This window comes from Chiloscyllium punctatum, chromosome 11 (assembly GCF_047496795.1).
Source record: "Chiloscyllium punctatum isolate Juve2018m chromosome 11, sChiPun1.3, whole genome shotgun sequence".
NCBI classification, from domain to species: Eukaryota; Metazoa; Chordata; class Chondrichthyes; order Orectolobiformes; family Hemiscylliidae; genus Chiloscyllium; species Chiloscyllium punctatum.
The window spans coordinates 44,783,059-44,808,908 of NC_092749.1; the positions used below are offsets into that span (position 1 = coordinate 44,783,059).

Sequence of the window (25,850 nt, forward strand, 5' to 3'; positions counted from 1 at the left end):
TCTGACTGGCCTCCTGTGTTTCCTCCAGACCCTTTACCCCTGCAGTGCAACCTGTTACCTCTGCTATTTGGGCCCTAACTACTGAATTCCATCACTAACATCTCACTGCTTTTCATTCCTTTTCCTCCTTTAACTTCACCTCTTTAAGCAAAGTTTTAGTCACTCCTCTTAATGTCTCCCTTTTTGACTTGGTGTCAGTTTTTGTTTGATTACCCTGTTGATTTGTAAAAACTAATTACAAACTATTGTGATGTCACAACATCAACCTCTGAAGTTGGCATTATTACTAAACTCACTTGGTTTTAACTACTTTAGAAATAACCTCGAAGAATGAAAGTTCATGCCTGGATTACAATTTTACAAATACAATGGATTATTTTGATCTTGATTAGTTAAAATGAATAATTTGCAAAATGAAATGGCACTACTGAACTAGTGGAATTACCTTTAAGTTAACATATTTTGGTCTGATTTGCAATATGTATTAAATGGTTCCTGCTTTTGAAAAGGAGTGTATTTTATGCTGTACTACAAATTTTAAGATACTTTGGAATAAATTACAGACTAATTGACATTTGTACTGTTGATCTCCTGCTGATATTTCCATTCTGGAGTAAACTGTCACGGCAAGTCATGGTTCCTAGCCAATGTGACTATTATTTTATCAGTGATTTATATATTCAACTGAGGTAAGTTTTCAACGTGTCTTATTGGCTAATGACAATGTTGTATTGTCAGTGAATGGAACATTCATAGGGTGGAATCCTCCCAGTCCCTGAATGACATGGGTACAAAGGAGTCAGTTAGGAAGTGGGATGAGATTAACTGAAACTAAATTCTCTGCATTAGGATAAAAGTCCAATTCTTCAATCTAATTCTGAACAACGAGACAAGAGCCTCATTTGTGAGCAGCAAGACGCCTGTTTGATTCTATTGGCATGCCTTAGTATGCCATTATTACTTAATCTTACCCAATCAATATGTAGTTTCTTATTCTTCCATTCAGTGGAGAGAAACTAGATGCCAACAATTCTCAACATGATAATCAGAGTGAGTATTTGTGATTGCAACTCATCATTGGTTCCTTGGGCCACCATCTTGGACAGCAGTCCCCAACATCTAAGATGGGCTCTATGGACAGTGCGTGCCCACCCCCCAGCTGCCTCCCCCCATGCACACATTTGCCAGCCTCCTTGCAACTTCATAGCACATCTCTGAACCATTGACAATGCAGTTTTGCATTTCAGTGCTGCACGTTGGAGTGTTCTGGCACCTTTCATTGTAATCCTGCTTCCAAGATGCTGTGCTCAGGAACAGGCACCCAACTCATGGATTTGACCACAGTACAGCTCAGTGCTTCTCGCTTGTTGTCTTCAATCACATCAATCTCATGTCAGTCTTATATCTGCACCATGTGCTAGCAGCTTATACAATGAACACACTGCATGGTCTTCAACCATATCTTGAAGTCTAAGGGAATAGACCTCAGTCAAATCAAGGCAGACAGCTTTCAGTCAGGAGGTCCCAGCATAATATGTTAAAGACTGGGTCTATTATCAGTCCAGGGGCTTGGCTAAGGTCAGGTGGCTGCTTGGAGTGGTCAGGGTCAGGGCACCTATATCATTACAATCCAGGAAATGGACCACAGGTAGCTCTGCAAGTCCAGTGTAACTAGCCAGGAGAGTTGAGGTAAGTTAGTCAGGGAGTTTCTTAGAGATCAGTTGGCGCTGTCTATCAACATGGTGGTCTACAGTCAGCCTGGGGTTTGTTTACTAAATGTGGGGTTATCAGGGGCCACTGTTGTGTTAGGGAAGCGGGGGAACTCAATTATGGATAATGAAGGCAACATGCTGAGATTCAGTGGGGATAACTGTTGTGAAAGGGGCAACTTAACACGGAGACCATTGAACATTGTTTAGAAAAGGGTAATGCAGTGGGAATTGGGGAGTGCAATCAGTGACAGCCAGCGCAGCCCTGCTTTTGATGGAAGGAGGTCAGCCCTTGGTGCAGTGGACACAGGGCGACCGTAACTCTGTGCTTCAATTCAGTCAACTTCTGTGAGGAATATCAAAAACAAAGCAGCTCCTCAACAGAATGTGTTGCTCTGTCTGGCATGACAGTACTGCATAAACGAAGCTCAGTTGGTAAATCAGGAAAATGAACAGTTAAATAAACGGGTTGGGTTGGAACATTGGGCAAGATCAATGCTCATGGGGTTGACAGGCGAACAACTAAGAGGTGAATATGAAGATTTGAGTGGTCAGATTGCTTAGATTGAGAGGCTAAGCCTGAGATGCACCCTGTAAAGCACAACTGCTCTTTCCTTCCAATATAATTCAAGTAATAACTGTGCAATGGAGATGAATATGGCTGCTACCACACCCAGAGTGAGCAGAGTAAGTATTTCATTTTGTGAGGAAGGGGGCTGTGCTTTCACGTGATGTGTGAGCCCTTCAAAGTGCAGTAGCCACACAATGCAGGTGAAAAGCATCTGTAATCACAAAATGCTGCATATGAACCTTATGTATTGACTTATTGTGTTGACTACAGTTCCTGGCAGCAAGCACTCTTGACCAGACCCAGCAACATTATGAATCAATCCTATTAACGGCTGTGAGGCAAAAGCAATGGTTTGCAACCTGGAAAGATGAATCTTAGTTGCCAAAGTATCAATCACCTTCCACTGCACAAAGGACTGTTACACAAATGGCTGAGGCACACATGCATCCACAAACTCAGGATCTGCATGAGCAGCTTCAGCTGATGTAGAGCTAACCCCTTCTGTGGAGTTTGCAGTCATAGGAATCCTCATCATGCAGCAAAAATGCTGGGGAGACCGTCACTCGTCTTCTGTGAAATGCCATGCAGATGAGAGAGGAGCAGTGGTGCTATACTCTCAGGAGATATGGGTTAAAAACCCAAAGTTACTGCTGCCAAATGTCATGCTGAATATGCAATGAAACATCTCATTCCGTAAGAACCGATGTGGACATAGTTTATCATATGCAGATCAGGCAGGCCAGTTTTGCCAGGTTACTGCCCAGATGGTACTCGTATGTTGTTGGAGAAGTATGAAGGAAATCTCCTTGCTTTTAGGCTTCTTTGTCAACATTTGCCTCTTCAGTCAATACCTGACTTAAAGGATGGGCTTCTGATGATCCACCAGGTATTATTCAGAATTCTATTACTATTTGATATTGTTGCATATGATATCTCCATATATAAGTCTTTGAAAGTGGCAGGACAAGTTGAGAAAGCTGCTGAGATGATAAAACTTAGTTTCATAAATCGAGTCTTAAGATTGCAAAAACAATGACATTTTGGTGGACATTTTACTTGTTCGGTTATTTTTCCCAATTTTAGACACCATGCTTTAAGGTAGGATGATGTGGCCTTATGAGAGGGTGTAAAGAAATTTACTAGAATGGTATCAGATGAGGAAGTTCAGTTCTCATAGAATCATAGAATCCCTATGGTGCAGGAACAGGCAATTTTGCCCAACAAGACTGTACCGACCCTCCAAAAAGCATCCCATTCAGACCTTAAATGTGCATTTCCCATTGGCGAGCTCACCTAGCATGCACGCCCCTTGACACAATGGGCAATTTAGCATGGCCAATCCATCTAATCTGCACATCTCTGGACTGTGGGAGAAAACTGAAGCATCCAGAGGTAATTCATGCAGACATGCGCATGAGAAATCATGTCTCACAAACTTGATTGAGTTTTATGAAGAAGTAACAGAAGATTGTTGAGGGCAGAGCAGTGTACATGATCTATATGGACTTCAGTGAGGCGTTTGACAAGGTTCCCCATGGGAGATTGGTGAGCAAGGTTAGGTCTCATGGAATGCAGGGAGAACTAGCCACTTGGATACAGAACTGATTTGAAAGAAGAAGACAGAGGGTGGTGATGGAGGGTTGTTTTTTCAGGCTGGAGGCCTGTGACCAGTGGAGTGACCAGTGCACAAGGATTGGTGCTGGGTCCACTACTTTTCATAATTTATATTAATGATTTGAATGTGAGCATAAGAGGTATAGTTAGTAAGTTTGCACATGACACCAAAATTGGAGGTGTAGTGGACAGCTAAGAATGTTACCTCAGAGTACAATGGGACCTTGATCAGATGGGCCAATGGGCTGAGGAGTGGCAGATGGAATATAATTTAGACAAATGCAAGGTGCTGCATTTTGGGAAAGCAAATCTTAGCAGGACTTATACACATAATGGTCAGGTACTAGGGAGTATTGCTGAACAAAGAGACCTTGGAGTGCAGGTTCATAGCTCCTTGAAAGTGGAGTCGCAGGTAGATAGGATAATGAAGGTAGAAAGGCATTTGGTTTGCTTTCCTTTATTGGTAAGAGTATTGAATACAGGAGTTGGGAGGTCATGTTGTGGCTGTACAGGACATTGGTTATGCCATTTTTGGAATATTGCTTGCAGTTTTGGACTCCTTCCTATTGGAAGGATGTTGTGAAACTTGAAAGGGTTCAGAAAAGATTTACAAGAATGTTGCCAGGGTTGGAGGATTTGAGCTATAGGGAGAGGTTGAATAGGCTGGGGCTGTTTTCCCTGGAGCGTCAGAGGCTAAGGGGTGACCTTATAGATGTTGATAAAGTCATGAGGGGCATGGATAGGATAAGTTGATAGTCTTTTCCCTGGGGTAGGGGGAGTCCAGAAATAGAGGGCATAGGTTTAGGGTGAGAGGGAAAAGATATCAAAGAGACCTAAGGAGCAATGTTTTCACGCAGAGGGTGGTACGTGTATGGAATGAGCTGCCAGAGGAATTGGTGGCGGCTGGTACAATTGCAACATTTAGAAGGCATTTGGATGGGTATATGAATAGGAAGCGTTTGGAGGGATATGGGCTGGGTGCTGGCAGGTGGGACTAGATTGGGTTGGGATATTTGGTCGGCATGCATGAGTTGGACCGAAGGGTCTGTTTCCATGCTGTACATCTCTATGACTCTAGAATGGCCACTTGACATCAGTTTTCTACATGCATCATGTCCAGGCCTTCATCAAAGTACTATCTGGACAAAGAATGTTGATACTTGATCCTCAGAATCTTCCTCTAGACATCTGGTTGTTCTCCTTAGAGAAGAAAAGGTTAAAAGACATTTGATAAAGATTCAATGGCAAGAATGCTGTTGTAATATAGATAGCAAATACGCCCATTGGCAGAGTCAATGGGCAAGAACCAAAGCTGACATGCGGAAACATCACAAAGTCAATGAATAGGTAAAATCCAGATTGTACTGCTTGAGAGAGTGGTGGACGTAGCTTTAGAAATGGTTTTCTCAAGGGAATTGAATTAAAACTTGAAGATTTAAAATATGGGAAATGATGGGATGGGTGATTTGAGACCAGCTAATTACTTTTGCAGAGATCTGAAACATATGGAAGGAATCAAATTACCTCTTCCTTATGGTAACATTCTGTGATTTTGAAGGCTTAGTGGCAGATATATGTCTAAGTCAGTATATTATATGACTTAGGAATGATAATGTTACTGTGCAACTACTGCCATTGTCATTCTAGGTCAGGGAGGTCACAGGTTTGAGAGGTGCTGTTGGAGAAACTTTAGTGAGTAGCTGCTGTACATTGTGTAGATAGGATGTGATACATACTCACGATGACAGTGGTGGAGGAAGTGGATGTTTAGACTGTGAATGAAGTACTATTCAAACAGAGTTTTATCCTGGATGGTGTCAAGCTTCCTGAGTGTGTTGCAGTTCCATCCATTTAAGATAATGGAGAATATTATCATGAACCAATTATCACAGAACACCCAGACTTTGAACTGTTGTCATAACTACAGTGGGGAACTGGTTCTATTGAGTTTCTGGACAATGGTAACTCCCCTAGGATGTTGACAGTTCAAAATTTCATAATTGTAATGCCATGTAATGTTGGGAAAAGGTGGTTTGGTACAATCTCTCCACAGATAGGATAGAATAGAATCCCTACAGTGCGGAAACAGGCCCTTCAGCCTAACAAGTCCACACCGACATTCTAAGCGTATCCCACCCAAAGCCATTCCCCATTACTCTATATTTACCCCTGACTAATGCACCAAACCCACACATCCCTGAACGCTATAGGCAATTTAGCATGGTCTATTCACCTAACCTGCACATCTTTGGATCATAAGAAGAAACTAGAGCACCTGGAAGAAACTTACAGAGACATGGGAGAACATGCAGACACCACATAGACAGTTGCCCAAGGCTGGAATCGAACTGGGTCCCTGGCACTATGAGACATCAGTGCTAATCACTGAGCCATTGCTGCGCCTCTAGCTGGAAATGGTCATTACCTACCACTTGCATGGCATGAAAGTTCCTTGCCATACATCAACTTAGATATGGGTCAATATTTGCTGAAGCCATCATAATGAATCAGACTGGAGCCACATAGCTGTTTAGTGAAATGTAGGCTTAAAGCTTGTCACTGTATGTGCTGCACTAAAAGAATTCAACATGTTTCTTTTCTTTCTTTCGTTCTTTGAATACAAATATTATGGAACACAGAACCACTTTTTAGTCAGCATTTAAGTTAAAACATCTTCAATAATAAATTTATCTTTCCGCAGGTGGAGAACGTACTTGTGGAGTTCATGAGCTTATATGTATCCGCAAAGGTAAGTTAATTGCCTTCAACTTTGACAATGTTGGAAAAAATGAATAAGAATTTTGTTCATCATTGTTGATTTTCAGACTAACTTGGTGAGTATTTGTTTTAACCAATCATAGTGAAAACTCCTTATGCTCTCCAATTCTAAGGAATAATATTTCTTTCACCTTTGGCTTCTGTGTGGAATTCAGATGAATGTACATAATGTGTAACATTAGTTCGCACACCTGTAATCCTTTCAGGCAATTTTCTTCTGATAATACTGATTTCAGTAGAAATTTCATCTTTTGTGTATGAAATTACTACTGAACCATTAAAACCATTAAAACAAACAAGTAGAAATACATATGTTGAAAATTAAAATGCCAATAATTAGGTAGGCATTCTCGGTCTGTGACTCCATTCAGTTCTGTCCAAGGCTCACACCCTAACTTCAGTCTTTCTGTGTTTCTGTTTCTAGTTACACACACAAATTTTGCCCTAGCATAGCTTTGAATATTGAACTTATATGTTCAAAATTATTTAAAGGATAACTATGGGAGACTGGTTAGCAAGGTTAGATCTCATGGAATACAGGGAGAACTAGCCATTTGGGTACAGAACTGGCTCAAAGGTCGAAGGCAGAGGATGGTGGTGAAGGGTTGCTTTTCAGACTGGAGGCCTGTGACCAGTGGTGTGCCACAAGGATCGGTGCTGGGTCCACTGCTTTTTATCACTTATATAAATGATTTGACTGTGAACATAGAAAGCATAGTTAGCAAATTTGCATATGATACCAAAATTGGAGGTATAGTGGACAGCAAAAAAGGTTACCTCAGAGTACAATAGGATCTTGATCAGATGGGCCAATGGGCCGAGGAGTGGCAAATGGAGCTTAATTTAGATAAATGCAAGGTGCTGCATTTTGGTAAAACAAATCTTAGCAGTACTTCTACACTTAATGGTAATGTCCTAGGGAGTGTTGTTGAACAAAGAGATCTTGGAGTGCAGGTTCATAGCTTTGAAAGTAGAGTCGCAGGTAGATAGATAGTGAAGATGGCATGCTTTCCTTTATTGGTCAGAGTATTGAGTATCGGAGTTGGGAGGTCATGTTGCAGCTATACAGAACATTGGTTAGGCCACTTTTGTAATATTGTGTGCAATCTGGTTTCCTTACTATCGGAAGATATTGTGAAACTTGAAAGGGTTCAGGAAAAATTTACAAGGATGTTGCCAGGGTTAGAGGATTTGAGCTATAGGGAGAGGCTGAATAGACTGGGGCTGAGGGGTGACCTTAGAGAGGTTTATAAAATCATGAGGGGCATGGATAGGATAAATAGGCAAGGTCTTTCCCCTGAGGTGGGGGAGTCCAGAACTAGAGGGCATAGGTTTAGGGTGAGAGGGGAAAGATATAAAAGGGACCTAAGGGGCAACTTCTTCATACAGAGGGTTGTGTGTGTATGGAATGAAAAGCCAGATAAAGTACTAGAGGCTAGTATATTTACAGCATTTAAAAGGCATCTGGATGGGTATATGAATAGGAAGGGTTTGGAGCGATATGGGCTAAGTGCTAACAAATGGGACAAGATTAGTTTAGGATATCTGGTCGGCATGGATGAGTTGGTCTGAAGAGTTTGTTTCTGTGCTGTACATCTCTATGACTCTACTGAACAAAGAAATGTGAGAAGCTCACTAGAGGTTGTGCCGTTATAATGCTCGTTTCATGAACACAAATTCGTAATAACACTATTGATGAATTGGGGACACTGTTTCTAAAGCGTGAAGTTTTAAAATGTGTATTGGTTATGACACCATTCTGGCCCATTAGTTTAAATGGTGCTGTTATTACCTGATTTTCTTATAACATGGGATTGCACAAGAACAGAACTACTGCATTATGGCAGAACTGACTGTACCACCTTCTTGAGGGCAAATAGGTATGAGCAACAAATGATTTCCTTGTGCTGACATCCTATGAATGATTAAAAGAGCTTAAAAATTCCATCAATATTCTGATTAAAGGGTATTGGTGTATCAGGGAGAAGATTTTTTTTACGCAGTGAGTTATTATGATCTAAAATGCAGTGACTGGAGCAGTAAATGGAGCAGATACAATAACAGCTTTACTGGGCTGTAGGGAAGAGCAGGACTGTAGGACTAACTGTGCAACTCCTTCAAATAGCCGGTCGAAGCATGATAGGCAAATAGGTCTCTTTCTGCATTATATCAACCTATAAAAGGAGGAAAGAATTAGTAAATAATGAAAATATATTCATTTCATTAATGTCTTGTCTTATTTTGGAACCAATACAATGCTGGTTAAACTAACAGATTATTAGTACTTGACTTCCTCTAAATCAATAGACAAATAATTATGGATTTATGGTCTCTCTATGGATCTTAAATGTACACATTGTCCCTATGGGGTTGCTAGTGGAGTTAATTTACTATGTGCCCAGTGTTCACAGGTTGTATTGAACAATGTGGATACATATTAAAAGATCATCTGTTACGTTGAATCTTCTACTTCACCATGTTGTAAATTAACTACTAAAATTTCCATCCACCAGCAGCCATGCAATCCCCTCGGAGAGGCAAAATACAAGTTTTAAAACAAAAATATCCAATGCGAATTTAATGAAAAGATAATTCTGAGAAATTCTTTCATAGCCTGAAGGCAGTCAAATATGAATTTTGAATAATCATAGGTAAAGTAATCTCATCTAATTTTTGTGATATCATCTTCCTCCTTGTCCAACTCCCTTTTGAACATTTGTATTGGATTAAGTTGACTTAAGTGCATATTTGCTTCTTTTCCCTAATCTTCTATATGATAATTTATCTACATTTATACATTTTAATTACTTAATAATTTTAAACAACTTCATGAAATGATCCCATAGTCTTTCCAAGAGTAGAAGGACTCATGTTCCTGAGCCCATCCAGATTTTTAAACTATATATTAATCTAGTTGTACTCGTCTGAACCTTTTCTTGGGGCCTCGTACCTTCACAGAGATGTCAAGAGATATAAGAACTGGACACAATGTTTTACACTTGATAGGCAATGTTTTGGTTCCCTTTGCTTTGTACTGGATCACCTTAACTATACATCTCAGGGTCAACCTCCATCTTATTCTTGTATTGTTTCCCATTCTTTTTCCGTCATCCACTGATCCATTTAACCTTGACAACCTCAACCATTAACATGGAAACTGAATTCCACACAAAAAAACCTCAAAACTGAAGTTTCCACTGTCCTTTGTTCTCAATGTCTAATGTATAATTGTGTGCCTATGTCCTCATTCCTACTGGATACAGTCTGCTTTTACCTGTCCCAGTCTTCCAGAATATTTTTTCTTATTTGTTCATAGGATGCAAGTATTGCTGAATAGGCTATTTTATTGCTCTTGAGGAGGTGGTGGTGAGTTACCTTCCTGCACTGCTGCAGTCCATGGTGGGAACATACATCCACAGTGTTGTTAAGAAGCAAGTTCCAGTAATTTGACCCAGTGACAATGAAGGAATGGTAATTCAGGACAGTTTGTGGATTGGAAAGGAATTTGCCTTTCCCTTCTAGGTGAACTTGAACTTGGAATTCATAAGTTTGAGCTCATAGTGGAATATCTATGATTTTTTTTGGAGCAGTTTGTGGTTGAGTCCACGAGAACAGGCAATTTTGAATTTGGTGATGTTTAATGACGCAGACCTGATTAAGGAGCTTAAGATGAAGGAACCCCGGGGGGCAGTGATTGTAATATGATAGAATTCATGCTACAGTTTGAGAGGGAGAAGCTGGAATCAGGTGTAAAATGGCATTACAGTTCAGTAAAAGTAACTACAAAGACATGAAAAAAGAGCTAGCTAGAGTTGATTGGAAGGAAAGATGGTGGAGCAGCAATGGCAGGCATATCTGGGGTAATTTGGGAGACACCGCAGAAATTCATTCCAAAGAAGAAGAAGAATACAAAGGAGAGCATAAGTCAACCATGGCTGATGAGGGAAGTAGGGAACAGCATAAAAGCAAAATAAAAAGCATATAATGTGGTGAAGATTAGGAGGAAGCCAGCAGAGGATAACGAAAAAAACAATCAGGGAGGAGAAGGTGAAATATGAGAGTAAGCTAGCTAGTAATATAAAAGAAGATTGCAAAAGTTTTGTTTTAGATATCTAAAAGGTAAGAGAGAGGCAAGAGTTGACATTGGGCTATTGGAAAATGAGGTTGGAGAAGTAGTAATGGGGAACAAACAAAATGGCGGAGGAACCGAAGAGGTACTTTGCATCTGTTTTCACAGTGGAAGACAATACTAGCAAACCAGAACTTTGAGACTCAGGGGCAGAGCTGAGTGCAGTGGACATCACTAAAGGGAAGCTGAAAGGTCTAAAGGTGGAAAAATCATTTGAACCAGATAGACTACGCTGAAGGAGATAGCTGAGAGATTGTAGAGACATTGATAGTGATCATTCAGAAATCAGTGGAGTCAGAGAGGGTCCTAGAGGATTGGAATGTAACATCCCTATTTAAGAAGGGAGAGAGGCAGAAGACAGGAAACTGTAGGCCGGTTAGCCTGACCTCAGTCGTTAGTAAGATTTTAGAGTCTATTATTAAGCATGAGATTATAGAGTACTTGGAAGTGCATGGTAAAATAGGACTGAGTCAACATGGCTTTATCAAGGGGAGGTTGTGCCTGACAAATATGATAGAATTCTTTGAGGAGTTAATGAGTTAGTTAGACGAAGAAGAACCAGTTATCGTGATCTATTTGGATTTCTGGAAGGCCATGACAAGGTGCTGCCCATGAGTCTGCAAAATAAGAAAAGATCCTGTGGTGTTAGGGGCAAGGCACTGACATGGATAGAGGATTGGCCGACTAACGGAAGGCAGAGTGCAGGAATACCACAGCTATTGGTGTAGGGAGTGTAGGGAGACCACAGCTATTCAAGTTATATGTCAACGATCTGGGCAAAGAAATTGAGGATATTGCAGTGACTATAAAGGTCACAAATATTCTCAACATTCCCATAACCTTTCATCCCAGGTCAAGGTTTAGACTACAATTTTTAATATTCATTGTTTCAATATGTCTTATTTATGGCTATGGTTGCCTATAATTCCAGTCATCAATAATTCTGTAACTGCCAGATATATTAGTTTACCAAAGGCTTTGTGGAAGCATTTTGGCATTCAGGACTTTAGATATGGTATATTTCTCAAGAATAGGTAGATGTTCAATTAAATGGGATGTTTGAATTGAACAGAATGGCTTGATTCATTGATTTATACAAACATGTCAAATGACTTTCATCTAAAGACAATTTGTAATGATCAAACAATCTTCAAGACCTTGCTGAACTACATATGACTATCTTTTGTGCTCAGGTATGATAATCAGTCAGACTGAAGCATGCATTAAAAAAATGTGCAAAAGTATCACCTGTGTTATCACAACAATAAAAAAATCAAAATGAATAAAAATGCTTTGTTTTCTCACAGGCACCACATATGTGCATGAGAGTTAAATACTAAAGAAGAGTGAGGGTGATCTGATCAAGGTATTTAAAATTATGCAAGGTTCTGATTGGGTCAATGTGGAGAAGAATTCTCTATTTGCAGGTGAGAACAAAATTAGGGACCACCACACCACTATAAAATAATCAATAATAATGCCAGTAGAAATAATAGCTTGGGGGTGTTAGATACATGGAAATCGTTACAGTAAAGAGCAGTTGATGTGAATAGCATTGATACATTTATGTGGAAGCTGGATAAATACTTAAAGGAAAAAGGAATAGCTTGATGGGTAGAATAAAAGGAGCATCTGTCAAGCCTAAACATTGGCATGAACATGTTGGGCTGCATGTTTTGTGCTGTAAATATTAGGCATGTTGTTATGCAACATTTAATTAGTGTGTGTTGGGAAGTCATGCTTTATGAAACAAATAACTTTATGAACTGCCTGCCTTGAAACCATGAACTTAAATTTTAGTAAATCACATTCTATTAACTTGAAATCATGACAGAAGATGACTACATATGTGCATCATTGCATCTTCCACGTTCTATGGCCATTAAGTGGCCATTTTTGAAAAGCCTCACGAGGAGTGATTCCCTTGAAGAAATTGAATGAAGGTCATCTACTTTCTCATAAGGGCATCCAAACCTTCACCTGGATAGTCAACTGAGTGGAGGCAAACTATTAAATGTAATCACTTGACTAATGGGACTCTGGCTGTGAATGGAATGAGCATAGATGTAATTCAATCATACCTGGAATCCACTATGCCACAAGCAAATTTGGGGTAACTGGGCCATTGGAGAGAGAGGAAGTGAGGACTGCAGTTACTGGAGATCAGAGCTGAAAAATGTGTTGCTGGAAAAGTGCAGCAGGTCAGGCAGCATCCAAGGAGCAGGAGAATCGACTTTTCGGGCATAAGCCCTTCTTCAGGAATCAGGAATTCTGAAGAAGGGCCTTTGCCCGAAACGTCGATTCTCCTGCTCCTTGGATACTGCCTGATATGCTGCACTTTTCCAGCAACACATTTTTCAGCATTGGAGAGCAAGGGTTACGTGACAAGTATTTAAAATCATAAAGTCATTAAGCATACAAAGAGTATAGAAACAGGCCCTTAACCCACCAAGGACCTGTTTTCTGTGCAGACCAAGCACATAAAATGCTGAAGAAATAAGAAAGTTGTGTGGGAGTCTCTTCACACAAATTACAGGTTTCGAACTATGTCTGCTGCTTTTTTTTGACTCTCCGTGTGTTGCAGAATGAAATTTTACAAAGGAACTCAAACCTAGCAATTGCTATCTTCAAAACAGCAGGTGCATCATTTGCCTATATCTTTAAATCCCCTCAATGTCAAACTCTGGATGGGGGATTATTATAGAGGGCTGACTGAACTATGCTGAAATTTGTGGCAGCTTCAGATGGGAAGTCCAGGGAGGAGTATCCTGGCGTTGGGAGCATCTTGTGTCATATTTTATGTTTTTGACAAGTGACACAGTAAGTTTCTTAGTATGCAGTATCAAGTTGCCAGTTAAGGGGATTTATTCCTTTTTAAATGCCTTGTTAATGGACCAACTCAACTCATTAATATTCAGTTTGTTATCATATTAAAAGCATAAAAAAATCTGTGCATCAAGAAAGCTTGGCATGTGAACTCATACTGTTATAAGAAGACAAATGTGGAGGTTTGTGAGTGCAGAGGACATAGAATATCTTTCTAAGAGTACTCAAAATGAAAACCTTACCTGCAATCATTTAGCAATTTTAAGTTGTGTTGCGACAATGGGTAAACCCCTCTGCTAATTTAAACCCGATGCACAAAGAAGCTCACCTCACGCTGTAATCTATTAAATTTTAAGAGGCAAAGAACTATCCTTGAGGTCACTATTTAAAGTAAAAATTAACAATTTTATTCTTTAACTCCAACAGAGAATATTAAAACCAACAACTATTTATAACTCCTTTCTCTAAGCCTATCGTTTACTTCCCCACTCTACAACTGGTCCGATTAAAACCCCGGTTAAGATTTACTAAAAAAAGAAATTCAAATTTCAAAACTAGCCATCTGTCGAATCTTCTCTTTGTGTCTTTCTCTGTAGATTTTCCTCTGTCGTCTTTTCTTCAGTATTCTGCCTCACAGGTCTTTCAGAGAGCTGTTCGGCTGGCAGTCTATACTTGTCGATGTTCTTGGCAGTTCTCCCTCTAACTATTCAAAATGTCCGATTTTATACTCCAAAACATTGGATCATTTCATTGGTTTGAAGTCCTCCCAAACAGTAAAATTCAAATTCGATTGGATTTTGGTATCTGGGGTACAATTTAAACTGATTGGCCGAATTTGAATTTGTTTTTATTCCATGGCAACACAGAACCAGCTATTTGTGTCAAACAAATGTTACATTTTTACCTTGTTCAGAACACTCAGTCAGTTAGTCCTTGCTAGCTTACTCTCTCTTTTAAAGGGACAGTACACCTCTATACTTTCATAATAGTTGCATTACCTTTTCAAACTTGTAATAAGCAAACTGGATAATAGGAATCCTGGGGATCTAGTATATCTGGACCTCAAGAAAGCATTTGATAGGGTGCCACACAAAAGATTAGTACATAAGATCACATGGGGTTAGGAGTGATTTATTATCTTAGAGGATTGGGTAACCAACAGAAAGCAGAGTGTTAGGATAAATGTCTCTTTTTCTTTGGGGGGGGTTGGTCCTCGGATTCCAACTATTTACAATTTAAATTATTTAGATGTGGGGTTAGAAAGAACTATAGCCAAATTTGCTGATGACATTAAAATGAGTGGGAAAGTAAATTGCAATAAAGGAATATGAAATTATAATTTTTTTGTGGACAGGTTATGTGAATGAATTTGGCAGATGAAGTTTAACGTGGATAAATGTGAGGTTATCTATTATGGCCAGAGCAATAGAAAGGCAACTTATCTAACTGGAAAAAAAATTCAGAATGCTTCAGTGCAAAGGGATCCAGGTGTCCTTGTGCAAACTAGTGTGCAGCTACAGCAGGTATTAAGGCGGGCAGATGGAATTTTGGCATTTATTGTTGAAAAAATAGAGTATAAAAATAAGGAAGTGTTGCTGCAACTGTACAAGGTATTAGTGAGACCACATCTGGAGTATTGCATACAATTTTGCTCCCCTTACTTGAGGAGAGATGTAGTTGTGATGGAGGCACATAAAGGAGGTTCACTAAATGATTCCAAAGATGAAGGGTTTGTCTTGTGAACAGAGATACTCTCTGGAGTTTAGAAGAACGAGAGGAGATCTAATTGAGGTATATAAGATGGTAAAGAAGTTTGGCAGAGTAAGCATAGAAAGGATATTTCCTCACATGGATTATCTAAAATGACAGATCATAGTTTTAGGATAGAGGATAGCAGATTTGAAAAAGAGGAGAAAATACTACTCTTTTGATTTTCAGATGCTTACAGGGAGCAAGTATTTGCTTTAATGGTAGCATTTCTACCACTGAGTTGTAAATTGCTGCAGACAGTGCTGGTGAGTGGAGATTAAAGATCCTTCTCTGAATTCTGGATTGCCATCCATTGAGATACTTACGTCAGTCGCTTTGAGTGGTCCCACAAGTTGTACGAGTTGTGGGAGTCCATTAAAAACTTCTGCCTAAAAGGACTAACTTCCATATTGGTTAGTATAAAAGATGATTAGAATTTCTAGAGTGTGGAAACAGGTCCTTTGACCCAACAAGTCCCCACCGAACCTCCGAAGAGTAACTCGTCCAGATCCATTCTCCAACTACTTAGCATTCACCCCTGACTAATGCACCTAACCTGCACATCCCTCAACACTATGGGCAATTTTAGCATGGTCAATTCACATAGCATGCACATCTTTGGATTACAAAAGGACACCAGAGCACCAAAAGAAAACCTATGCAGACACGGAGAGAATGTACAAACTCTACATAGACAGTTGCCTGCGGTGGGAATTGAACCCAGGTCCTGTGAAGCACCAGTGCTAACCACTGAGCCATCATCCCACCTTATAGTCACACACAGAAAGTATTAATTTAGAGGTATATTGGAATGTCAATGAATCTGCAAAACCTTGTACTAATTCACAATATTGTCCAAACGTTCTAGTGTGATGAAGTGAAAAGTTGTCTTTATATATGCCTATAGGCAAACTTTTTCATATTCTCCTAGTCTTTCTAATCTGGTTTTGGTTCTCATATATGCTTTTGGAATTTGTTCTGATATTCTGCATTCATAGCTTTACGTTTATCATATGGTCCTTTCTTAAATTCAATTTTTGACATAATTTAATTAAACTGTAGATTGCTTTGCTGATCCTTCTAATCATGGTCAGAATATTTTTAATTGGTATCCTGTCCATTTAGAATTTATCTATTTCTCAGTGTTGATCTACCTTATTGTTACTAAATTTTTGTTGAGAGTGTGTTGCTGGGAAAGGCAGCATATGAGGAGCAGGAGAATTGGCATTTTGGGCATAAGCCCTTCATCAGGAATGAGGCTAGCGGACGGGGGCTGAGAGAGAAATAGGAAGGGGGTGGATAGGTAGCTGAGAAAGCAATAGGTGGATGAAGGTGAGGGAGAAAGTGATCGGTCAGAAGGGGGAGTGCTGGACAGGTCCAGAAAGTGGTACTGAGTTGGAGGCTTGGGACTGGGATAATGTGTGGGAGGGGAAATGAGGAAGATGTTGAAATCTACATTTACCCCATGTGGTTGCAGGGTCCCAAGGTGGAATATGAGGTGTTCTGCCTCTAGGTGTTGGGCGTAATAGTTTGACGGTGGAGGAGCCCAAGGGCTTGCATGTACTTGACGGAGTGGAAGGGGGAGGTGAAGTGTTCAGCCATGGGGCGGTGGGGTTGGTGAATGCGGATGTCCTAGAGATGTTCTCTGAAACTATCTGCAAGAAGATGTCCTGTCTCCCCAATGTAGAGGAGACCACACCGGGTGCAACGGATGTAGTAGATGACATTGGTAGAAGTACAGGTAAATTTTTATTGAGCTAATTTCGGTTACACTGCAAAACCATTGCTTTTCTAGTCAACACATTTGATCATGATGACTTTGAATGCAATGTGGATTGTTATCTCCTTGAGCTCTTAAGTGTTTTCCTACTTTCCAGTTGCTATCTTGTCCAATTGCTTTTTCAGGTCAAATATTGCACCTGATATTGTTCTTTTTGAAACAATGCATTTTCTCTTAAGAAGTGGAGCATCTGCAATTATCTAATAGCATAAGGGAGCTAAAGCACTCTAGGTTAATAATGTTCAGATTGATAATTAAGTTCCTATTAATGTGATGAGGCATAGAGGGAAAACAGAGTATTTATGCATTTCATTCTTAAGGAAGCTGCCCTTTATTCACCTGAGCTACTAGATATGGAAACCTGAATCACTTGCTTTTAAAGACACAGCCACACTGATGGATTGCATTGTAGAGTCCTCACAATTACATATCAAACTGAAGTTAAGTAAGTGACAATGGTCTGTATGTCAAAAATTGATATTTTGTTTGGAAAGAAATAATCCTTTAATCCAGGAACATAAATATAACTTCAAGTTCGGAAGTATCACATTGTGTATTGTGCTGAAGTGGACTATTATATCAGTTGTATAATGTAAAGGTAAATATTTTATTGTTTGAACTCTTATACAATGCTGGTAGAGGCTTTAACAATTTTATTTGTAAGATTTTACTGGAACTAATCTGCAACCCTTAGAAGTTTGAACATCATACATTTAGAGATGGATCATTTGTAATATGCAATGCTGTTGGGAACAAAAACATTTTGTGGAAAGTAGATGATTCCATGCAGAGCATAGCAAAACCTGGCAGTTGAATAAAGTACTGTAATTGAGTAAAAGGCAAGAGATAAGTAGAAGTTCTACAACCAAAAGGGAAATTCAACCCCTACAATTAGAGCAATTTTGAGATCTAACATGTTAACAGAACTAAAACCGGTAAAACAATTGAACAACAAAATTCTGTAGAGGCTGCTGACAATTTGAAATAAAAAGAAGCATTAAAACTCAGAAAACAATTGGGTTAGGCAGCATCTGTGAAAAGAATAATTGAATTTTGTTTCACTATTATGGGGAGTTTATTGTTGTATTTTATCACAGATTATTTAACTATTCTTTTTAATATTTTCATCTTTTTAAGTAAGAGTATTTGCTTTCAAAAATCAAAGTGAAATCTCATGTCAATATAAAAAATGTCTGACAGGCGATAGCAAAGATTTTGCGATTTGTTAACCTGGTTAGAGTTCTTGACAAGAATAGACAATTTTGTAGGTTTTATGAATTGGCAATCACTCTGAGATCAAACCGAGTTGCTAGTCAATTCAGACTTGTAAATTTCTGAGTAATTTCAGAAACATTTTTATGGTTTCTTGACTAAGCTAACACTAATGCAAATAACTTTGAAGTGTGCTATTGTACACATTTGAGACATTTAAGAATAAACACTGCTACTCAAACAGAAAACTAATTTTCAATGACTACAGTATTTCAGAGTCTCAACATTTTCCAAGACAAAATAACAATACTTCAAATTGAGATATCTAGTTTATTTACATATCGGAAAAACACTATTTTCTGCCATGCTTTCAGTTTACACTTGAATAACTGAGAAAATGGGTATTGCACTGATCGAATGGAAGTTTGCTATTTGCAACTAATTTACAAAATCAGCTCAAAATCATGATTATGTATAGCTCCAGGTGTAGATTTAAATGTGCAAGATGCACCTTACTAGTGGAAATGGAGATAAGTGATAGAATGGATAATTTTTCTATCAATTAATAAATGAAAAATATGACAAGTTAGAAAATAATGTGACACTTCTCTCTATGTACAATTGACACACAAATATTAACTGGTGTGTACAGAAATAAAATAAAGACTTTTATTAACTTGGCATACTTACCTATCAAAAACTGAGATGCCAAGACCATGTCTTCACTCCAGCTCAATTATCCACTGTTCTTACAATTCTTTTTATGGTATTCTGCTACAGGCAGTGCCAATGTTGTGTTGACTGATCACTATGCTTTCACAATTTTCAATATGCTGTAGATACAGATGCTCTCTTTCAAAATCAAAATCACACCTAAATGGCAAAGAAACAGGTCCATTACAATGCTATTGAAATTATTAGCAAGCCATACAAAATAGGCTAGATCAAAACTGATATACCATGGTCCTGCATTACATTGTAATATATGAGGTACCAGAAAATAATTCAGTCGCAAATGGGAACCAAAGGATTATTGATTGTGGACAAGAATACTGACAACACAACAGAACAACAAAGAAAAGTAAGCACTAGCAGAAATCCAAAATACAAAGGAACAGTGCAAGAGAAAATTTCATATTACAAAATAATTGTAGACTCCTATAAAGCTGATTAAATATTAGTAGTCAATAGACATGCTAAAGCATCTAGTTAGTTTTATAACAGTCCTTATTTAAATTTATAGATAGCTACATTAATTTAACCATCCTTAAGTTACAATTTAAAAATGATATAAATATGCATTTCAGCATTTTGAAACTAAAAGTATTGAAAAGCTGATATCTGTGACTGTTTAGGTCTGTTCATAAATATTTATTGAAAGTGCTATCATAATTTTATTTGAAACAGATGCTGTATGAATAATGTGTACTGTAAAATATTACTATTGAGAGCAGCTTTCCTGTAAATTGAAGTTCACTTTCCAGCCATAACTCTTTCACCTCACTACTGCACCTCACATAAAAAAGAAGAAATAGGCAAAGTATTTTATTATCCATTTTACACTATTGCACAATCAAAAACGTCCCTCTAGCGCATTTTGTGAAGCTGTATATTTTTATAGTGTTAGCACTTCAAACAACTTGAATTGCCAATCTGTGAGACCACAGTTTTGTTTTCTGGTTTTATGAAAGGGAAATTGCACTGGCAAATTTATTGGAGTTCTTTTGAGGACTAACAAGCAGGTGGATAAATGTATGTTTGGATTTTCAGAAGTCATCTGATAAAGTGCAACATAAAATGTTACTGTACTAGAAAACAGCCCATGCTTTTGGGTATATAATATTGGCATGGTTAGAGTATTGGCTAATAAGTATAAAATGGAGATAGATCATCTTCATATTGGGAAACTGTAACTAGCAGAATGTCACAGAAATTAGTGTTGAGGCCTCAAATATTTCTAATCTATATGAACTTTCTGAAGATAAAATAATCTAAGAAATCAAGTTGTGAAGGGAACAAGTTGGGTTTCCAGTTCAGGGTCCTATGCTTGCTAAATATCGGTATGTGATGTCTGACACAAGGAGGCAGTCAGGTAGTCGCCCAGTAATCTCTTTGTTGCCCCTGTGGTGAGTACGCAGGCATGAAATGTGGCGAGCCTAATTTAATGGGGACATAGCAGCCATTAATATCTATCCCATAGTCACTGGAGTCACTACCTTCCTAAAGGTGCTTTCAGAGCCCACCCCAGTAGAGCATCTTATTATCAGAGAGTGACAGGAGAAGGTCAGCCAGTCAAATGAAGCAAGCATGGTTAGAGGTGACTGAGATGAGCAACTGCAATGTTATCAATGGTAAGTGGGTATAGTGCATTAAATGCTTCAACAACCTTCTGAGGTCTGGCTAGGTGAGTACAATGCAATACTAAGTGCAGTTCCATAGTCAGTAGCAGACTTGTGAGCTGAGCAGCCTCTGGGCACATATATGGTCACTGTTCTTGAACACTGTGTGCTCAGATACACTCCCTGAGCTGCTGATAAAAACCGATGTCATAGGCGCTTGAAGATGCTACATCAGAGTGCATGTGAGTGAACTACTGCATATGGTACTATGGTCTAGAATCTGTCATTTGACCACACAGGAAAAAAAGCTGGGGGAGGCCAATGTGGTACTGTCATTTCTAGCCATTCACAGAAGGGTAACAACAGAGATGAAAGTCTGTCCAAATCAAAGTGAAAGGAAATCACTGGGTAATTGGAATGAAACTCCTTTTTTCTCTGTTTCCGGGATGCAGAAGCATCTACTGATAGAGGAGAGGTTTCCTAATCATTTTCTTATATCTGTTGTAAGTCCAGTTTTGGAGGGGGAGATTTAGTACACTGTGTGATGTTAGCAACTACTTAAGAGGAGGAAGATTCTTCTGGAGCAGTACAGGGATATCAAACAAGTGTAGTTTCCACTAACATAGATGCACTAATCCTGCTGGGGTTTTATGCAAATTTAGAATTAGTGGCACAGGGTGACCAAAATTTCGAGAGCTAGCAAGAGGACATGAGAGAGGTAGAGATAGCTCTGGTCACTTCTCCTTGGAAGATAGAAGGGAAACATAGCTAAGCTCAGTTGGGTGAAAATGCAGCACCCGATAAGCCACAAATAGGATGCCATGGGAGATATCTACACAGTGCTGGTATGTTTTGAGCAAGTGTAGAGTTTTGCGTTGAGAAGAGTTTTTCTGTGACATGCTCAACCAAATCTTAGGCATATGCATACATGAGTTCATCGACTGAAAGTGTTATCTTTATTTATTCATGGCATATGACTGTTGCAAGCTAGGACAGCTTTTATTGCTCACTCCTAACTGTCTGGAGAAGGTGGTCGTGAGCTGTTATCTTGAACCTCTGCAGTCCATGTAACATAAGTATATCCAAAGTACTTGAAGGAAGGATGTTCCAAGATTTTGACCCAGTGACCATGAAGAAACAGTGACTTAATTTCAAATCAGGGTGGTGTGTGGTTTGGAGGGGAACATGTAGGTGGTCAGTTTTCCCATGTCTTTGCTGCCCTTGCCTTTCCGGATAGTAGAGGTCATAGGTTTGGAAGGTGCTTTAAAAGGAGCCTTAGTGAGTTACTGTAGTTCATTTTCTAGATGTAGCCAACCTCCTAGAGAGACATTTGCACCATTACATTCAATAGGTTCAGAAACAGCACGCTAACATACACAAAGTATATGCCACATCCTGTAGCATTGACTGGTCAATGGTACTGGTGGTACAGAAATATGAGGGTCTGCCAGTTGTGCTGTAGCTAGTGGTTCCCACAGTGTATGTTTGCCAGGAAAGGGCAGGGGCAGTCAGCAATGATGTTGAGGGGGTGCCAACAGTGACAATTTCATTATTGGTGTTACTGTTACACTTGGCTTCTCTGATCTAGCAGCATCACTGCAAGAAGGCTCCATGATTGAGGCTACTCCTGCCACAACACAAGTGTGGCAGTCTGTGCTGATGTCCCACTGGTAGTGTGAAGCTGAAGACAGTAACTATAAGGATCTTAGTTGTGTTTAGCCCAAGCAAGCAGCCTGACCACCGTATTACACCTCAGCCAACAGCGAAACAAACTGTAGGAGGCCAGCTGTTATGGGCAGATGTTGTTGACTGTGTTTCATTTTGTTGTGCTCAAGTTGGCTTATGATATGGCTGTGTGCTGTGGTGATGACCCAATATAATAAAATGGTTGATGATTGAACCCAACCTTCTATGATTCCACTGTTTTAAGGCATCAAAATAATGTGCCTGTAGTGGTAAACAATACAATAGTCAACAGTCAGGGTCATTTTGTGGCCAGTGGCTTCTTACATTCCAGGAGTGTGGGGATAAAGAGAATATGCATCTTGGATGTGCTCGTTCCTTGTAAAAGAAGTGAATTCTAGGATGAGGCACTCTTGGGAGAAACACAGCCGCATTAGTTCTGCCTGTGTTTACCTGCCATCCTGGTCAATGATTCAATGTGTCTCAGCCAGTCCTGTGGAAGATTTGCAATGCAGAATCACTGTAATCCATCATATTTTCCTCTTCCTCTGAAGATGTGCCATTCCTTCGTATCTCCCTCTTCAGGATTGAGACCTTTCTAAAACCCATTAAATCACTGAAATGTGAGAAGTCCTTGACCTACAGAAGGGTGCTCTCTAACCAGCCAAGGCCACCAGCACCACAACTTTGGGAGTCCAGTGGCCTTTTTCTTTTATTCATTCATGGGATGTGGATGTTCTTGGCTGGCCAGCATTTTTGCCTGACCTCAGTTGTCCTTAAGAAGTAGTGGTGAGCAGCCTTCTTGAACTACTGCAGTCCACATGCTGTGGGTTGATCCACAATGCCCACAGGGAGGGAATTCCAGGTTTTTTACCCATTGATAGTGAAGGAACGGTGATACGTTTCCAAGTCAGGATAATGAGTGGCTAGGAGGGGAACTTGAAAATGGTGATGTTCCCATGTATCGGCTGCCCTTGTCCTTATAGATGCAAATGGTTGTGGGTTTGGAATGAGCAGTCTAAGGATCTTTGGTGAATTTCTACTCTATGGTATTCCTTATGCTGAGATAGCAGCAGTTTTAGTGCTTCTTTCACTCCTTTGTAAGGTTGTATCCATAGAAGATCCATAGAATCCCTATAGTGTGGAAACAGCCCCTTTGGCTCACCAAGTCCACACTGACCCTCCGAAAAGTAACTCACCCTACCATTTCCCTACCCTACATTTTACCCCTAACTAACACATCCCTGAGCACTATGGGCAAATTAGCATGCCAATTTACCTAATCTGTACATCTTTGGATTGTGGGAGGAAACTAGAGCACTTGGAGAAAACCCATGTAGATACAGGGGAGAATGTGCAAACTCCACACAGTCATCTGAGGGTGGAATCAAACCCAGGTCCTTGGTGCTGTGAGGCAGCATTGCTAACCACTGAGCCACCGTGCCACCCTCTAACATGTAGTTAGGTGTTAACAGCTATTTCTTCAATGGTTAGCCCTTATCCCGTAGCAGCCATCATCATAGTCTCTCTAGTTGGATGAGCAGCAGTGGCCCCTCCAATTGTGTCTGAATAAAGAAATTATGGCAGCTATCAGGAAACCAAGTACATGTCTGGTGATAACACTTGTGGTGATCATACACCATCTTGACATTGAGGGAGTGGAATCCCTTCCTATCTATGAATACCATTGGCAGTTCATTTGGTGTCTTGAGGGCCACATGGGCATCATTGATAACCCACAGCATATGTTTGAAACCAGTGATGGAATCAAATTCTATAGTCTTTTCTGACTCCATGGCAACCTTAGTCTAGAAATGTTCACACAGGACATTTGTCTTCTGCCTATTAATATGATGCCTTATCACAAGCAGCTGCTCATCATATTAATAGGCAGAAGACAAAAGGCATTCATGCCTACTGCTGCAGTTTGAAATTCACCAAAGAAGCAAACTGGTTCAGTGCCATTGTCAATTTAACCACCAGCACACATACAGGACTGATGTGTGCTATTCCACCATTAGGGCACACAAGTTATCAACCAGATGCCTTGATAGCTATTGCTTGTGGTAGGCATTATTGTCTTTGTGCTCTCTTTGTCTCCCCACGTACCTCAGGTTCAGTCAGGTTTATTTGCTATTGGATCAGTTGCTCTTCATTGTTGCTCATTGCCAACATTGAGTTGTTGCAAGCAATTACTTTATTGGACAGTTTGTTAATGTGCAGCACTTGATGTTTAAGTTGCAAAATTCTCCTGTTATAGCAGTCCAATTTCTACTTCAGTTTATAGTTCCAAAAAAGAATATATCTGATCTCTTATATCTATCATATCCATTTTCTCTTCTTTTACTTTTTTGCTATCCAGGGATCTCTGACTTTGTTTGCTCTACGTTTTGCTTTCAAAAGAATATACATTACCTTGTGCCTGAACTGTCTCCTCTTCTAAGATAACCCATTGCTGAGGACCTTTTTTTCTGCCAACCTTTAACCCCAATTTAGTCAGCGTAGATCTGTTCAATATCCATGAAGATGGCTTTTGCCCAGTTAACTATTTTCACTCTGAATTGTTCTTTGTCTTTTTCCATAGCCAGCATAAACATTATGATCCAATGATCACTGTCCCTTAATGTTTTCCTACTGACACTTAATTCACATGGCCCATCAAGAAACAGATCCAGCAGTGCCTCCTTTCTCATTGAACTGAAAACATAATGCTGTAGAAAGTTTTCCTGAATGCACACCAAGAATCCTTGCCATCCTCTGCATTTAGACTACTACTATCTCAGTCTATATTTGGAGAATTAAAGTTCCTCATTATAACTATTAGCGTCATAGAGATGTACAGCATGAAAACAGACCCTTTGGTCCAACTTGTCCATGCTGACCAGATATCCCAACCCAATCTAGTCCCATCTGCCAGCACCCAGCCCATATCCCTCCAAACCCTTCCTATTCATATACCCATCCAGATGCCTTTTAAATGTTACAATTGTACCAGCCTCCACCACTTCCTCTGGCAGCTCATTCCATACACTTACCACCCTCTGTGTGAAAAAGTTGCCCTTTAGGTCTCTTTTATATCTTTCCCCTCTTACTTAAACCTATGTCCTCTAGTTCTCCCCGACCCCAGGGAAAATATTTTGTCTATTTATCCTATCCATGCTCCTCATAATTTTGTAAACCTCTATAAGTTCACCCCTCAGCCTCCGACGCTTCAGGGAAAACAGCCCCAGCCATGTTTGCACTTCTCAGTAATTATCTTGCAAATTTGTACCTCGACATCCTTTCCTTCCTCTATTAATGACCTGTAGGCTCCACCAGACCAATGTAATTGCACTTTGTTTTTGTTCTCTGGTGCAAACCAAATAAATTCTATCCTTGATTCCTGTGGAGCATTTCACTTCCTTCAACACTGTAATGCTCTCAATTAATATGGCCACTGCTTCTGTCTGTCTTTCTTTCC

The 25,850-nt window shown here is 39.6% G+C and overlaps 1 protein-coding gene across 2 annotated transcripts in view; it reads left to right on the forward strand.

Moving 5' to 3' along the window:
• The window catches only part of LOC140482947 (synaptotagmin-14-like), a 237,333-nt gene that overhangs the window by 19,251 nt on the left and 192,232 nt on the right, over positions 1-25,850 (forward strand). For both annotated transcript variants that reach the window (XM_072580721.1, XM_072580722.1), the window contains exon 2: positions 6,596-6,643. In XM_072580721.1, the coding sequence (XP_072436822.1) occupies positions 6,596-6,643 (48 nt within the window). The remainder of the gene's footprint in view (positions 1-6,595; positions 6,644-25,850) is intronic.